This window comes from Danio rerio, chromosome 12 (genome assembly GCF_049306965.1).
Source record: "Danio rerio strain Tuebingen ecotype United States chromosome 12, GRCz12tu, whole genome shotgun sequence".
NCBI classification, from domain to species: domain Eukaryota; kingdom Metazoa; phylum Chordata; class Actinopteri; order Cypriniformes; family Danionidae; genus Danio; species Danio rerio.
In genome coordinates this window covers 18,612,501-18,627,997 of record NC_133187.1, presented here as the reverse complement: position 1 = coordinate 18,627,997, position 15,497 = coordinate 18,612,501, and the positions used below count along the sequence as shown (strand labels likewise).

Below are 15,497 nucleotides of genomic sequence, written 5' to 3'. Positions count from 1 at the left end.
CACTGTGAGTTTGCATCAGGATGATGATACATGGGCCGACTTATTGACCGATGTTGGTGCCATACTGCAGGGTGTGATGCTGCTTGGCTACTTTCATAGAATAGAATGTGTGGTATAGTTTTCTACCTGTCCTCACTATCCTTCAGCTTAGTCCCTGATTTATCAGAAGACGCCACAGTCTTGTGAACCACCAATTATTCCTACTTTTTTACACAGCGGATGCCCTTCCAGCCACAACCCAGTACTGGGAAACACCCATACACTCTCACACTCACGCATGCACTTACACTATAGGGCCACTATAGGGCCAATTTAGTCTATCCACCCATACTGCATGTTTTTGGACTGTGGGGGAAACTGGTTATTTACCTACATAGGGAAACTAAAATGTGGTAGTAATTAACTTACTTAATTACTTAATTTTGTTTTGAGGTCGTACTTCTTTTCTTTTACTTGAGTACAAATGTGTAGTCAGTACTTCAGCTTTCTATCTATCTATCTATCTATCTATCTATCTATCTATCTATCTATCTATCTATCTATCTATCTATCTATCCATCCATCCATCCATGATGAAAATCTATCTATGTAAAATAAATAAAATAATCTTTCATTTCATTGTGTCATTGTCTTGGTTGAAAATGACAGTAACTGACTGAAATAAATATGAAGAAGAAATATTTCACCAGACACAAAATGACGGACAATGGTTAAGAGTAAAATCATCCTTTATTTTACTAGCAAGTACTGAGGCAAATGTTTCTCTCTCTCTCTTTGGCTCTCCAAGATTACATTTTCCATTCTGAGTTTGTTCCTCCTATCCCTATCTGAGAGAATATTAAAGCCTGCACCAATTTCCAAATCAAATTAAACAGAAGTTCTTGTAGATGCCAAAATTAAGGTAAGTATATGCTTACAATTACAGTGGGCTTTTGTGCAATAGGCTTTCAAACTATTATGCTATGAAAACATATATAACACTTTACCAAGTAAACTTTATGAAAAAAATGATGTGCAACAATAAATAATTGCTGCAAATAGCAGATCATAAAGTGCAAAAGTATTACACCAGTATTCTAGTTTTTTTTTTTTTTTTTTTACCACCACCACCAACAACAACATGAATGGTCTGTGAAGCATGAATGTCAGTTTAAATGTCCAAACTTTATTATACCTGTTAATTGTACTACAGTAATTCAGTGGTATATTTCAATGCACACCAGCTGGTGCTTCGCAGAGAGATCTGATCTCACCATCATCCAGTCCATCTGGAAAACCATTAGGAAATTTAAAAAAAGAAATGACTAAGAGGTGACAACATCTTAAAGACCAAGAGACCAACCTGCAAAGCTACCTGAAAAACTATCCACGGGTATACCAAGGACAAGCAGTTTAAAACGCAAAGGGTGGTTACTTCAATAGTCACATTTAAAAAGTATTTCACTACAAATTAACAAAATATATTCTTTGATAGTATTCTTTTTATAATGTATTTTGTAACATAATTATTCAAGTTTTATGACTTCATCTAAATACTGTGGAACACTAAAACACTGGACTATTATATAAAATTATTACAAATGAAAAGTGTAATCTCGCAATGATAAAAAAATAAATAACGAAAATAGTTTATATTCCAGTTGGTGTTGTAGTTCCAGAAGTAGTTCTGCTTTGACGACCCCTGATAAATCAGGGACTAAGCAAAAGGAAAAAGAATGAATGACTGAATAATATTCCAGTTTTATCAAGTAAACACTGCCGCCTGCTGATTATATCAGGCAAGTGCTCCTTCGACATGGGTCATTTAGCATTGTTGTTTTAGTTATACATTTAGGTGTGATTGTTTGCTAGACAAATGTGGATGTATATATATATATATATATATATATATATATATATATATATATATATATATATATATATATTTTTTTTTTTTTTTTTTTTTACGTTTTTAATCTATAAGGCTAATACGTATTTGTTATAAAACGTTTTTTTCTTGCATACTTTACTACTACAAACATTATTTGCTTAACAAGACATGAAATTCGTCAGTCAGTATAAAAACTGTGAGCAGCATACAGCAGTACCATCATACTTTGTGTTTCAACTCTCTTCTCTTTTCACAGGAAAGCAAAACCTATCGATCTGCTTTTACTTTCGTTTTTGTGCAAACAGATCTTACACATAAACAGAAAAACACTTCCTGAAGCACTGAATGAGGAAGGAGTCTGAATAGAACCTATTGTAAATAACAGAGTTATAAACAAAACATTTAGTTAAAAAAATTGCCTTTTTCCAAAACTCAAATCCTGACTAATCCAAGAGAACCTATTTAAAACAAGCCTACAAAACCACATAGCAGAATGTCAGCAGTTGTTTGCTCTTCAGTAGATATTTTAATGTTATATTTATATGTAATCTGTATACAAATAAATGCCTTATTGTGTCAAGTTATACCAATACATTTATAATCTTACCTTGCAGGGAAGGATTTTATACAAACAGTTCTGCCTATAATCTCCTTTCCTGTTCTTGCACCTCTCCAGGGGTCTCCCATGGTAATTTTTAGCCCTGGATTTTCATGTCTGTAGACCAGAATATAGTTTATTAGATTATAACACAGATTATATTAAGATAACACTGTATTTATTCATTCATTTTCCTTCGGCTTAGCCACTTATTTATTAGGGGTTTCTAGCGGAATGAACTACCAACTATTTCGGCATATGTTTTACGCAACGGATGCCCTTTCAGCTACAATCCAGTACTGGGAAACAACCATACACTGTAGTATTCACACACACATAAACTCATACACTATGGCCATTTAATTATCTAATTATCTCATAGCACATGTCTTTGGACTGGAGCAGCCTAAGGATTTGTTTTTGACTGGAGCAGCCTAAGGAAACTGCAAACTCCCCTAAGAAATGGCAACTGGCCCAGCTGGGACTCGGATCAACTACCTTCTTGCTGTAATGCGACCATTCCACCCATACTGTAAAAAAAAAAAAAAAAAAAAAAAAAAGCTAAATTTTGGACTTTACATACACAGGGATCATGGTATGTTTTGCTCTGAAACTAGCAGAAGCCAGAATTTTAATAAAGATGCCCTCCACTTGTATTTTAATGTCCCACTGGAAACCAGATGTTTGACTACTTCAGGGCAAAGAGTAGCATTTGACTACTTCAGGGCAAAGAGTAGCATTAAAAATCATTTTCTGTCCTCAAGAGGGCAGTGGGGCGTCTGAATGTTTTGAGAACTTTGACAGCTGTAAAACCAGCTACCTTTAAATGGAGAGATGATCAGTCATACAAGACTATGCATCCAAATAAGCAGTACTGCCACACATGCTGTGTCTTGTTCTTACTTTACAAAGAAAAAGGATGAAGACAAAGCAGCCAGTCAGTTTAAAACAGCTTACAGGATTCTAAAAGAAGGCTTCAAGAATGCAAGCTGGCACAAAGCTTAGTGTAAGTGTGGTGAGGAAAAAAAAAAAGTCAAAGAAGCATTTGAGATGTTGGTCTTCATATATTCAAAAGACAAACAGGAAGTGCAAAACAAATGAGTAAAGAAAAAATAAATGAATTAAAACAACAAAATATATTAAAACATCTACACATACTGTACAGTAGGCCTGTGTGTGTTTGTGCGTTTGTAACCTATAAAACCCCAACTATTTTCTAAAAAAAGAGCGTCAAAGTTGAAATGCCTATAAAAATGTAAAAAATATGCTGTTTGTTGCAGTAAATGATAATGACATATATTACATTAATAATATGTTATATAATATAACATATAATGTAATTATAATGACAAAGAATAAGGTTTTAAGATGCAGTACTATATTTACATTGAAAATGATAAATACTGAAAATATATATTTTTTGCATCTGAACTGTATTCAGTGAAATATATATTCATATTTGTAAATTCAGTTTAATATTTGTATTGTCTTTAGGCCAAAAAGACAAATAAATAGGCAGACCGTGTAGACTGACATGACTTGGACTAAACAATTTTACTAACAAATATTAAGCAAAATTTGAGACAGCCTTAAACTCTCTCTCTCTCTCTCTCTCTCTCTCTCTCTCTCTCTCTCTCTCTCTCAGTCTCCCTTCAGCCAAGGTTTCAGTTTCCGTTTTGCGTCTGACCTTCCCATCTCTAGGAGAGAGCGTTAAAGCCTGCTTCTCTTCGGAATCAAACGGGTTCTGCATCATACAGCAAAGCTTACAGAGGTCCAAGAACAGGTGAGCACGCCTATATTTGCTATGTTTTTAAAAGCTTAATAGCTTCTGCAATACTATTTACAAAGACTGTAAAAGATCAAGTTTGAAATGGATGTGGGATAAATTTTACTTAAATGTATGCTGACCAAAATAGATATATTTACATACCATTTTAATTGCATATATATATATATATATATATATATATATATATATATATATATATATATATATATATACACACACACACACACACACAGTTGAATTATTACCCCCCCTTTATTTATTTATTTATTTATTTTAATATTTCCTAAATTATGTTTAACAGTGCAAAGAAATGTTCACAGTATGTCTGATAGTATTTTTTCTTGTAAAATATCTTGTAAAATATTCTTTACTGTCTTCATGGCAAAGATAAAATAAATCAGTTATTAGAAATGAGTAAAACTATTATGTTTAGAAATGTTTAAAAAAGTCTTCTCTCCATTAAACAGAAATTGTGGAAAAAATAAACAGGGGGCTGATAATTCAGGAAGGCTAATAATTCTGACTTCAACTATATATACAACATATATTTCATATTATATATATAAAAAAACTTCATTCAATTTTAGGATGACTTCAGATGTTTCCAGTATGGAAGCTGACAGAGCATTAAGAACAAAACTTCACCAGCTGGAATGTCACTTCACATGGGCCCTGATAAAAGATGACATTGATATCAACGATCTTCTCAATAGGCTTGAAGAGCAGATTAATTTGGACCTCGAAAAGAAAGAAAGACTTGCTCGAACATACAGTGCATTGGCATACGTCCAGTACCTTCTGGGGTTTCACGAGAAAGCACATCAGAGCCTTATGACATCCAAGAAGCTCCACATTGAAAGCCATGGGGATGAATTTTACAGAACTCTCATTGTCACTTATGGAAACCTTGCCTGGTTAAACTACCACATGAAGAACTACACAGAGTGTGAAAGTTACCTAAATAGTCTTCAGAGGATAAACGAAACATCTCCTGCTGAGTTTTCATCGATTCCAGAGGTGCTTGGTGAGAAGGGATGGACTTTCCTTAAATTCTCACGCAAATATTATGACGGAGCCAAAGAGTGTTTCAGGAAGGCTGTAGAATTGGAACCAGAAGAACCTGAGTGGCACACTGGTTATGCCATTGCTCTGTACCGTACTGAATTTGAGAGTACGGTTTTAGAAGATTCAGCTACAGTCAAGCAGCTAAGACTGGCCATTGAGATGAATCCAGATGATGACGTTCTCAAGGTTCTCTTAAGCTTGCGACTGATTGTTTACAAGAGGTACGGGGAGGCTGAAAGCTGGGTAGAAAAGGCTTTAGAAAAATCACCAGATCACCCACATGTCATGCGATATGTTGGGAAATTCTTTAGGAACAAAGGGTGTGTTGATAGGTCAATTGATCTGTTGAAGAGAGCACTTGAACGTTCACCCAATTCAAGTTTCATACATCATCAGCTTGCTCTTTGCTACAAGTACAAGAAAATCCAAGTTCTGCAAGAACAAAGTCACCATGCCCGAGGATCAAGAGTTCAACAGCTTCGTGATCAGTGCATATTTCATTTAGAAAAGGCCACCAGCCTGACAACCTCCTTTATTTCTGCAATGAGCGATCTAGCACTACAGTATGGAGAGAATGGTGACATACCTCGGGCAGAGGAGCTGTTTCAGGTCACTTTCAAAATTGCAAAAGAGAAAAATGACGGTTTACATGTGGTCAACTACTATTATGCTGAATACCAGTTGTACTGCCACAGATGTGAGCCATTAGCTGTCCAACACTACATGGAATGTCTGAAGATGTGCCCAAAATCTGTTGAAGGCAGGATAAGTTCCACTAGAATGAAGAAGACTGCTGAGAAATGGATTGACAGAAAATCGCAGGAAGGGAAAGCTTATGGTATGCTAGCATTTCTTCATAAGGTAAAAGGAGAGATAGCTCAAGCCATTGAGTGCTATGAGAAAGCCTTGAGTTATGAAGACAATAATGAGTTCCTCAGAAACCTCAGGGAACTCAGACTGTCTTTACTGTAAAGTCATAACAAATTATTGCTTTCACAATCTGATGTACAGTATTCAGTATGCATTTGTGCATCACTGGCACTTTATGGTTATCTACTTTTTGACACTTTATGACTTGCTGATTATTTTCTATTTATTCTGTGTTAATTTAAAGGTAGTTCAACACAAAAAAATTAAGAGTTTGTCTCTTAACAACTGTCTCCATCCATTTATTTTTTCTTTCTTCTGTTCAACACAAAAGATATTTTGAACAATGTTATTAACCATACAGTTTACAGTCAGGCAAAGCAGAATATTGCTGTTTTTCTTTCTGTCAGTGAAATATTCCTTTAAATAATCTGTTACTTTATCAAAAAGCACTACATTAAACACCGAAATCTAAGAAGCTGAAATAAAAATGTAAATGTATATAGCGTTTTTTTTGTCTGTCTTTATATTTTTGTCTAAAGGATTTATTCATACAGATCAAAAACTTCATAGATGGTGAATAATTTCCATTCCAATCCCAAAGATGTGTGAAATGTATAATCATTGTATTTGAATGTAGTATTGTATTCCATACATTAGAACTCTTTAGAGCAAACAATCAGACGTAATGTCATGCCATCGCATGCTCTGCATAAAACAAATTAAAGCAGCCACTTATAAATTATATTATAAAGCTATTTAAAACTTTATAGAGCCACTATTTGCTTGATGGCATGATAGCCTCGCCCAATGACATTCAATAATTAACTTGTCACATTGAGAGCATAACACAGAGGGTATCTTCTTTCATTCTGAGGTGTGGATTGACTGTTTCAGATTTCATTCTGTCACAAATTCTGCATCGTATTCATTGAGAACAAATCCCTGTACTTTCTTGTTATGGATGTAGCATTTAAACTAGCAGGCTGCAGGTCCTTAATGAAAAAGCAATACATTACAATGGCAAATTTATGCCTGCTTCCCAAAAACTTCAGAAAATGCATTCCAAAATAAATTGATCAGAAACTTTTTTCAGTTTAAACTTGTGTATTATTAATACAGACAGTTAATTATATGATAATTTTACTAAAAGCCCACAAAAAAAGTCTCTATAAGTTTTGATCCGATAATTATTAATGATACATTTTGTTGTGGCATTCATTTGTACATCATAATACAATGATTAATTGAAGTCAGCATTCTGAGGCACTTAAATTCTTGCCCGACCCAGTTTTACAGATAGCTGAATTGTTGTAATGAAAAAGCCTTAATCACACGACTTTGTAAAAATGTTTTCATACTTTAAAACATTCATTCAATTTCTTTTCGGCTTAGTCCCTATATTAATCTGGGGTTGCCACCAAGGAATGAACCGCCAACTTATCCAGCGTGTTTTATGCAGCGGATACCATCCTATTTCAAAACAAAAACTTTTTACAAATATTTTAAAAGTGTATTAGACAAACCACACTCTAATGAACAGACCCAGCTGAGTCAAACTAACAAACAAAAAAGAACTGATAAAATAAGACTTCTTATTAGGCTACTTCTCATTGAAAGTGATTGTTGTATCAGCATTGAGTAAGTTAATCATGATTATGGAGAGTAAAGCTATTACCTGTGCATGTGCTTTATAAGTATTAGTAGATTTCCATACTAATAGACATAAATCTAGTAGGCTAATGTGCTCACAATAAAGTCACAGTTTGTAGCATGCAGTAAGCATAACAAAGCAAAAAATGGCTGTATTATTTATTAATTTATTTGGATATAAAAAAATAAATGTATTTTGCTAGGTAAAAATTTTAGATGCATTTTTATTTACTGATCTGTCCTCGTATGATCTAAATGTTACTTCATATTTGAGTAAAATAGATCTATAAAATACTGTACACTATTAGACATATTCTTAAAATAGCCTATTATTTAGGGGGCTGAAGGCAAATTCGAATTAATTTATACAATTTAAGTATATTAGATCTATAATTAGGTATTTAGAGTGTCATGAGTGGGCCTGTTACGAAAGCTAGTTTGCCTTTTTGCATCTCAAACAGGAAACTGAATGGGCATGGTGAGTTTGGTGACGTATTCAGGAACTGAAAAGTGCTGCGCTGCATTGCATAGTACTGGCTGAGCTTTTAAAACATCTGTCTGTATCATCCACAACACAGGGGAAACAATGTCAGAGCAGAGGTGAGTGCCCATTTTTAAAGTGTAAACTTGAACTTAACTTACCAATCGTTACTAAATGACACACGATGGTGCTGCCAAAGCCTGGAAAGTTTGGAAATCTTATCGAGAAAAACGCAGCGGTAGCTAAAAATAAATAAATAAATAAATAAATAAATAGACTGCGGTCGCGTTTCATTTAATTATTAACGAAATTCTGATGATTACTCAAAATTTGTAAGCACAAATAAGTAAGAGGATATTTTTTTTCTTTTATGAAAGTGCTAATAATGTTAGCAATTTAATTTCGCTCGGATCATTTTTTAAACAATCATTTAATCTATGAATGAATGACTAATGATTGTTGTAATTATTCAGATTATAAATGATTGAGGTGATTTGGTAAATTTGAATGTAACTTAGTTTACTTGAGAATGGAGGAGATTATAGGTCTAATTACCTTAGGGGATACTTATGCATTACGATAATACAGGTATTATATTAAATTAATATGTTGTTTAGTGCATAATAGCTTTTATATTTCTGTAAGTCACATTAACTGTTTATTTATGTGTTAAAAGTAGAAAAATAAATAAATGGCTGACTTTATTTCCTCATTGGCAGCACCCAGCTATCTACAGAGGGTAAACAAGTCTGGGCATGGTTAATCCTTACATGGTTGGCACCCAGTTTGCTTTTCAAATCAAATGTCCAGATTTAAACTCTTGGCTAAAAGGATGGTTCACCCAATAATGAAAATTATGTCATTAACTAGACCAGAGGTGGCCAACCCTGTTCCTGAAGAGCCACTTTCCTGCAGATTTCAGTTGCAACCTGCAACCCATATCAAACACACCTGCCTGTAATTATTATGTGGTGTTCAGGTCCTAATTAATTGGTTCAGGTGTGTTTGATATGGGTAGCATCTGAAATCTGCAGGAAGGTGGCTCTCCAGGAACAGGGTTGGCCACCCCTGAACTAGACCTACCCTCATGTCATTCCAAACCCACAGCTTTGCTCATCTTTGAAACACAATAATGATATTGATGCTAAAGAATTTGTTGAATATTTTTTTAAACAAAAATAATTTTGTTGATTTATAACATTTTGGTTTAACCACTGAAGTCACATGAAATGTTTTGACAGTGTTATCTTACCTGTCTAGACTTTGACTATTTCATGACCTTTACTCTGTAGGGTCAGAAAGTTATCAAATTTCTTCCAACATATCTTAATTTCTGTTCCAAATATGAACGAAGATCTCACGAGTTTGGAACCGCCTGATCTCACAAGGAAATGTAACCATTTTACATTTTGCATAATTAAAACAAATACATAAACATAATTTATGTTTAAATCACACAAACACCTTGTTTTATATGTTTGTGTGTTTTAATTGCTATCTACATATATTTTAAATCCAAACATGTGCTAATATTTCTGAATTTTAGTTCCGTCTAAGTATTCATCAAAATAAATTGAATAAAAAAATATATATATTTAGAAAAATATTTTTTGTTTAGGTATTTATATGATTTATTATGTTTATGTATCTTTATTATATGTATATACATAAAATATTTAGTTATATAATACTTTTTTTGCATGTGATTGATCATGATCATAATCATTTGACTATTGAGAACATGGTCAAGATGGAGGGAAATTCTGTAAATGTTGTAAATTTAATGTACATTTTACATAAAATACTGTATATATACATACAATGCAGATTTTAAAATGTGAGTATATTTATTTGCTTACTAATTGATTTTTTTTCTTGTCAGTTACAGCCAGGACAGCTTACAACTGAAGCTGGATCAGCTTGATTGTCACTTTACTTGGGACATTCGAAAGGACGATCTAGACTTAACAAATGTCCTCAACAGACTCGAGGAACAGGTCAAGATGGGTCTTGGGAGGGAAGAAGGGGTTGCACGCACTCACTGTTCTTTAGGATATGCAAAATGTCTTCTCGGTAACAAAGAAGAAGCCCTTACTCACCTGTCAAGATCTGAGACGCTCATAAAAGAAAAGCTTGGCAACAATTGTGACAAGACTCTCATTGTCACTTATGGTAATTTTGCCTGGATGAACTACCAAATGGAGAACTACACAGAGTGTGAAAGTTACCTGGTTAAGCTTCAGAAGATACATGAAATGTTTCCTGCCGAGTCTGTTCCAGAGGTGCTTGGTGAGAAAGGATGGGCTTATCTTAAGTTCTCTTATAAGTATTATGATAGAGCTGTGGAGGCTTTCCAGAAGGCTGTAGAACTGGATCCAGAAAATAGTGAGTGGAACGCTGGTTATGCCACAGCACTGTATCGCATTGAAACCGCACTGAATCCATTTCGCACTGAAATGGATACACCTTGTATTGTGGATTCACCTGCTATCAAACAGCTGAGACTGGCCATTAGCATCAACCCAGATGATGATTCCTTGAGAGCTCTTCTAGGACTTAGGCTTTTCTTATGCTCCAAAAAGTTGATGAAAGAGTCTGAGAAACTAATGGAGACAGCTCTGAATGGCTCTCCAGAACATCCACATGTCACCAGATACGTTGCAAAATTTTTCAGGAATCAAGGATCTGTAGACAGGTCCATTGAACTGCTGGAGACAGCACTTCAAAAATCACCAAACTCTGGTTTCATACATCATCAGTTGGCAATGTGCTACAAGACTAAGAAAATTGACTTGCAGAAAGAGAAAGGGGACAGGCATCAGATAAATAATGCACGAAATCAGTGCATCTACTATTTAGAAAAGGCAACTTCCCTAAAGGATTCTTTTATCATTGCAATGTGTGAGCTCGCAATGCAGTACGGAGAGAAACATGAATTGTCCAAGGCAGAGGGACTGTTTAAAAAAACATTTATTACCGCCAAAGAGAAAAATGAGTGCATACATATAGTACATTGTTACTATGCAGAGTTCCAGCAGTACAGTAACAGGTGTGAGCTTTTGGCTATCGAGCATTACAAGAAGTGTTTAACAATGAATCCAGATAGTAGTGAGGGGAATAGAAGTGCATACAAATTGATGAACATTGCCAAGAAACATCTGAAAGCCAACCCAAATAATTGGGATGCCCATGAAATACTGGGATTAATTTATCAAAAGAAAGGGGAAATGTTCGGAGACACCAAGAGCTATGCAGGAACAGGAGATGAAGAGAACGATGAATGCCTCCACAACCTTTTAGAGATCAACTGTAAAATATAAACATCTACAAGGATGTTTAAATACTTTTTTTTTTTTTTTTTTAAAAGGACCTTATTTGCTAATGCGTGCAGAAATCCTTTTCATAAACACAGACAATTGGATAAATTCAGATTATTCCAAAAAAAGCAACATCAAAATCTGCATGAAGCAAGCCCAAACTATGCCCACATAGAGGAAGACATTTCCATACAGTCTCACTGCTTTTTATTTTCACATGCTGTTTTTTTTTCCACTTTCATCATGCTCACTAATGCCTTGGAATGGAGACATTTGTGAATTTCATATTAGTGGAAGACATGTTTTAGCTCTTGATCTGGGCCTAAATTGTATTATTCTCTGAGAACCCATTATACATTTCCCAGTACTGGGTTGTGGCTGGAAGGGAATTCGCTGTGTGAAACATGCTGGAATAGTTGGGGACCATTGAAATAGAGACTAAGCCAAAGGAAAATGAATGAATTAATTAACCCGTTATACAAAAACTATGTGCACTTTCAGATGTACTGTGATTCATTCTGTAACTTTTTGTCACATGTGGGATTTTACAGTAAACAAAAAGCATAGTAAAATATTCTGTTAACTGATATAATATTAATTTATCAACCTACCGAAAAACTAAATTACCCAGAGATGGGTTTCAGCTGGAAGGGCATCCGCTGCATAAAACATTTGCTGGATAGTTTGGCGGTTCATTTCGCTGTGGCGACCCCAGATTATTAAAGGGACTAAGCTGAAAATAAAATGAACGAATAATTAAATATTTTGTGCAGCTTACACTGATATCCATCAATGAAAAGTTAATAGAACACTAAAATGTGTACATGTCATTCACCATCCTGAAATTGAGAGGTTTGTTCCTTGACATACCAAAAAATAATAATGAATTAACCTATAAATTGATATTTTTCAAAAACTAATTGGCACATCCATCATGACAGCGTTTAGCTGTAAAATGTCTTGTTATGATTAATTACACTTCACCATATAGTAGCAAACGGATGTTTACAGTTAACCAATTAGCAGGCTTTTGTAGTACTGTTACATTTTTCTGTTTTTTACTTTAAACTTATATTTGTGCAGTATATGGATTCAATGTTTATTGCATTTAAAAAAGTGATTGATGGAAAACATCAAAGCACATTTAAGGGGAAATCTTTATTTTATTCAAAGAAAATGTACATTAAAACTTATGTTTAACAAACTTATGTACTGATTTCATCAAAAATGAACACCTAAACTCTCATTTATCTGATGAGAGTCATAATTTAGTCTATTATTTTAAGAATTTAGTTGTAGTTTTAAGTTATCAATTATTATTTGTTAAACCGTTACATTACATGTATTGTATCCAATGCTAAATTACAGGTTTGAAAAGAATGTGCAAATAACAAGTGTGTTTTGTGGTCATTCGAACATTGTTTTTAACGCCAGACCATTCATTGTTTTTGCTACTTTAGTTTCTAACAATAAATAACGATCTAAAATGTGACTGTTCATGTGATGGCATCACAGAAATCATTAATTGAATAAAATAAGACAGCATGAGTATTTTAACTGAGAGTGTATTTTGGTAGCTATAACGAGCATGCCAAACTAAGTACTTATAAAGTGCGGTAAAATCCCAGCCAAGGCCATTATTGATTAAAATAATAAAGTCCTCCTACCATTGCAAATCGTTTACAATAGCAAACATAAAGTGCATGTAAGTCCTGATTGTCCAGACATATTTCGATCAGCACTGCCCTCTACAGGCAATAATTACTTTCTACAACTGAAATATCAGTTACTACCGAAACAAAACTGCATGTTGTCCAAAAACAGTTTACCAATTATCAAACGTTATATATGAGTAAACTTATGAGATATAATAAAATAATTGCATAAAAGACTAATTTTAAGACTGCATTTGTAAGCGAGGAGGAATTTTGGTTAGTCGGTAGAACATCCCCATATGGGTTCACACGTTCTTACTCAAAGACAGAATAGTTACCTAACGGATATGCATCTACACTCAGGAAATAAAAACTGAAAGTACAGCGCGGTGTAAGCCAGTAATCTTTAAACATTATTTGCGCATACTTTTCTGCAAAGAAAATGATGTCAGAAATAAGGTGAGTTCTTAATCTTAACACAAAGATTTCATATATTTTTTAAAATCTTTAGAATAAGTGCGATGCAAATGTCAGATCTTATCTGGTCTGGTCGCATGTTGCACGGGTGTGTTTTTGCAACAGCAACAGCCAAATGTAGGCCACACTGTATGGATCACAATGATCGATTTTTCTTTAATGCCAAAAAAAAAAAAAAAAAACAGAATTGCAAGCAAAGATCATGGTCCGTGAAGATATTTTGAACGTTCGGTTAATTTATCAGACAGATGCAAATAAATTTTAACTGTGTGGTTTTCATGTTTTCTGTCAAAATACGCCAGAGAGAGACAAGATATGTGAACTTAAAGCTTAATCTCTCGAGATATGTCTACACATATACTAAATTTGATCACATTTTAAAACAAAATACTTTTAATGTAGGCAATAAAATAGTAAAAATCTTTTAAACGACAACACAATTTTAGATAAAGGTATCAAATCAACTAAACTATTCAGAATGTTATACTCCATAATGCAGAATTGTTTTTTTTTTTTAGATTTTGCCTTTGCTTTTAATATATACAGTTCTGAATCCACATTTTCCTGTATATTAAACTCTGATGCCATTTGAGATAAAACTAGCAAACCAAGTGCAGAAAATTCTGTATTTCTTTATACGGTACACAAGGCTTCTTTTTGTACGTTATACGTTTTATAAATTCTTATTTTGTTTTTATATACAGTACTAAATCTATAGTTTCAAAATGTTGAATACAATGTGCTTTCATTGATTAAACTGACACCATTTCAAATTTTGATTGTAAGATTTTTTATTTGCAATTTTTGTTTTGTTTTAAGGACAACAGTATCTTCAGCAGAATAAAATATCCAAAGATGCTGTTCTAAATTGTAAAGAAATCTGTGTTTATTTTTAAGCTAATGAATACAGCAGAAGTCATGATTCATTAGAATTATTTAGCCTTTATTGTCCAGGCGACGTGCTGGCGCAGTAGGTAGAGCTGTTGCCAAACAGCAAGAAGGTTGCTTTTGCTGCCTTTGGTTGCAGGAGTTTAAATATTTATATATATATATATATATATATATATATATATATATATATATATATATATATATATATATATACTCCAGTTGTGCAGGATCATACTATTGACCAAAGGAAATTCATTGTTTTGATAACTGTAGCACTTGACAGTGTTGTAGCAACACTTTAGCTAAAGATTTTAAAACAACCGTAGATTTCTAAGAAACCATATTCGACATGATGCACAAGACTTTTTATTAGAAGTGCTTTTATACAATGGTGTAAAAATGTTTTCCTCTAACCGATTTCTTTTTTTTTTCTTTGCCTGTTTGTCACACTTTAATGCGCCAGGTAATCAAATTTAAATATTACTCAAAGATAACATGAGTAAACAATTTTTTAAATAAAAGATTTTTTTATTAAGGGAAAACAAAAATCCTATACTACATAACCTTGTGTGATAAAGTGTTTGCTCCTTGTTAAAACATAACTTATCACACCTGAGTTCAATTTCTCTAGCCACACCCAGGCCTGATTACTGCCACACCTGTTCGCAATCAAGAAATCACTTAACCCTCCTGCCATGTTCACATCCAGCTGCTTACTTTAGTGTCCACATTTGGCTGGTCTGTTTTAACAGCTCTTATGTTAGCACAAAAATCTTTTTTTCTCTACCAACTTTTTTTAGCTGTGAACAATGTCTTAAAACAGTATTTAACATG

General features: G+C 33.7%; 3 protein-coding genes across 6 annotated transcripts in view; all 3 read left to right on the top strand.

Moving 5' to 3' along the window:
- Nucleotides 1–691: 691 nt before the first annotated feature.
- Nucleotides 692–6,690, top strand: ifit10 (interferon-induced protein with tetratricopeptide repeats 10). 3 transcript variants are annotated; one of them, XM_073917807.1, is made up of 3 exons: nucleotides 692–901; nucleotides 4,114–4,251; nucleotides 4,845–6,690. In XM_073917807.1, exons 1-3 carry the CDS (start codon nucleotides 888–890, stop codon nucleotides 6,292–6,294), a joined length of 1,602 nt encoding a protein of 533 aa, XP_073773908.1. In that variant the 5' UTR covers nucleotides 692–887; the 3' UTR covers nucleotides 6,295–6,690. The 3 variants fall into 3 exon arrangements, with proteins under 3 accessions (XP_073773908.1, XP_017213963.1, NP_001287801.1); XM_017358474.4 differs by lacking the exon at nucleotides 692–901 and adding an exon at nucleotides 2,008–2,066; NM_001300872.1 differs by lacking the exons at nucleotides 692–901; nucleotides 4,114–4,251 and having other exon boundaries at nucleotides 4,846–6,294.
- Nucleotides 6,691–8,334: 1,644 nt separating this feature from the next.
- Nucleotides 8,335–13,959, top strand: ifit11 (interferon-induced protein with tetratricopeptide repeats 11). Of its 2 annotated transcripts, none has more exons than NM_001190464.1 (2): nucleotides 8,335–8,442; nucleotides 10,206–11,643. In NM_001190464.1, the coding sequence occupies exons 1-2, from the start codon at nucleotides 8,429–8,431 to the stop codon at nucleotides 11,641–11,643; spliced, it is 1,452 nt and encodes a 483-aa protein (NP_001177393.1). In that variant the 5' UTR covers nucleotides 8,335–8,428. The 2 variants fall into 2 exon arrangements, with proteins under 2 accessions (NP_001177393.1, XP_005169508.1); XM_005169451.6 differs by having other exon boundaries at nucleotides 8,399–8,442; nucleotides 10,212–13,959.
- Nucleotides 13,738–15,497, top strand: part of LOC100537930 (interferon-induced protein with tetratricopeptide repeats 5-like) — a 21,111-nt gene continuing 19,351 nt past the window's right edge. Inside the window, exon 1 of the mRNA NM_001319270.1 lies at nucleotides 13,738–13,754. Within this exon, the coding sequence (NP_001306199.1) occupies nucleotides 13,738–13,754 (17 nt within the window). The remainder of the gene's footprint in view (nucleotides 13,755–15,497) is intronic.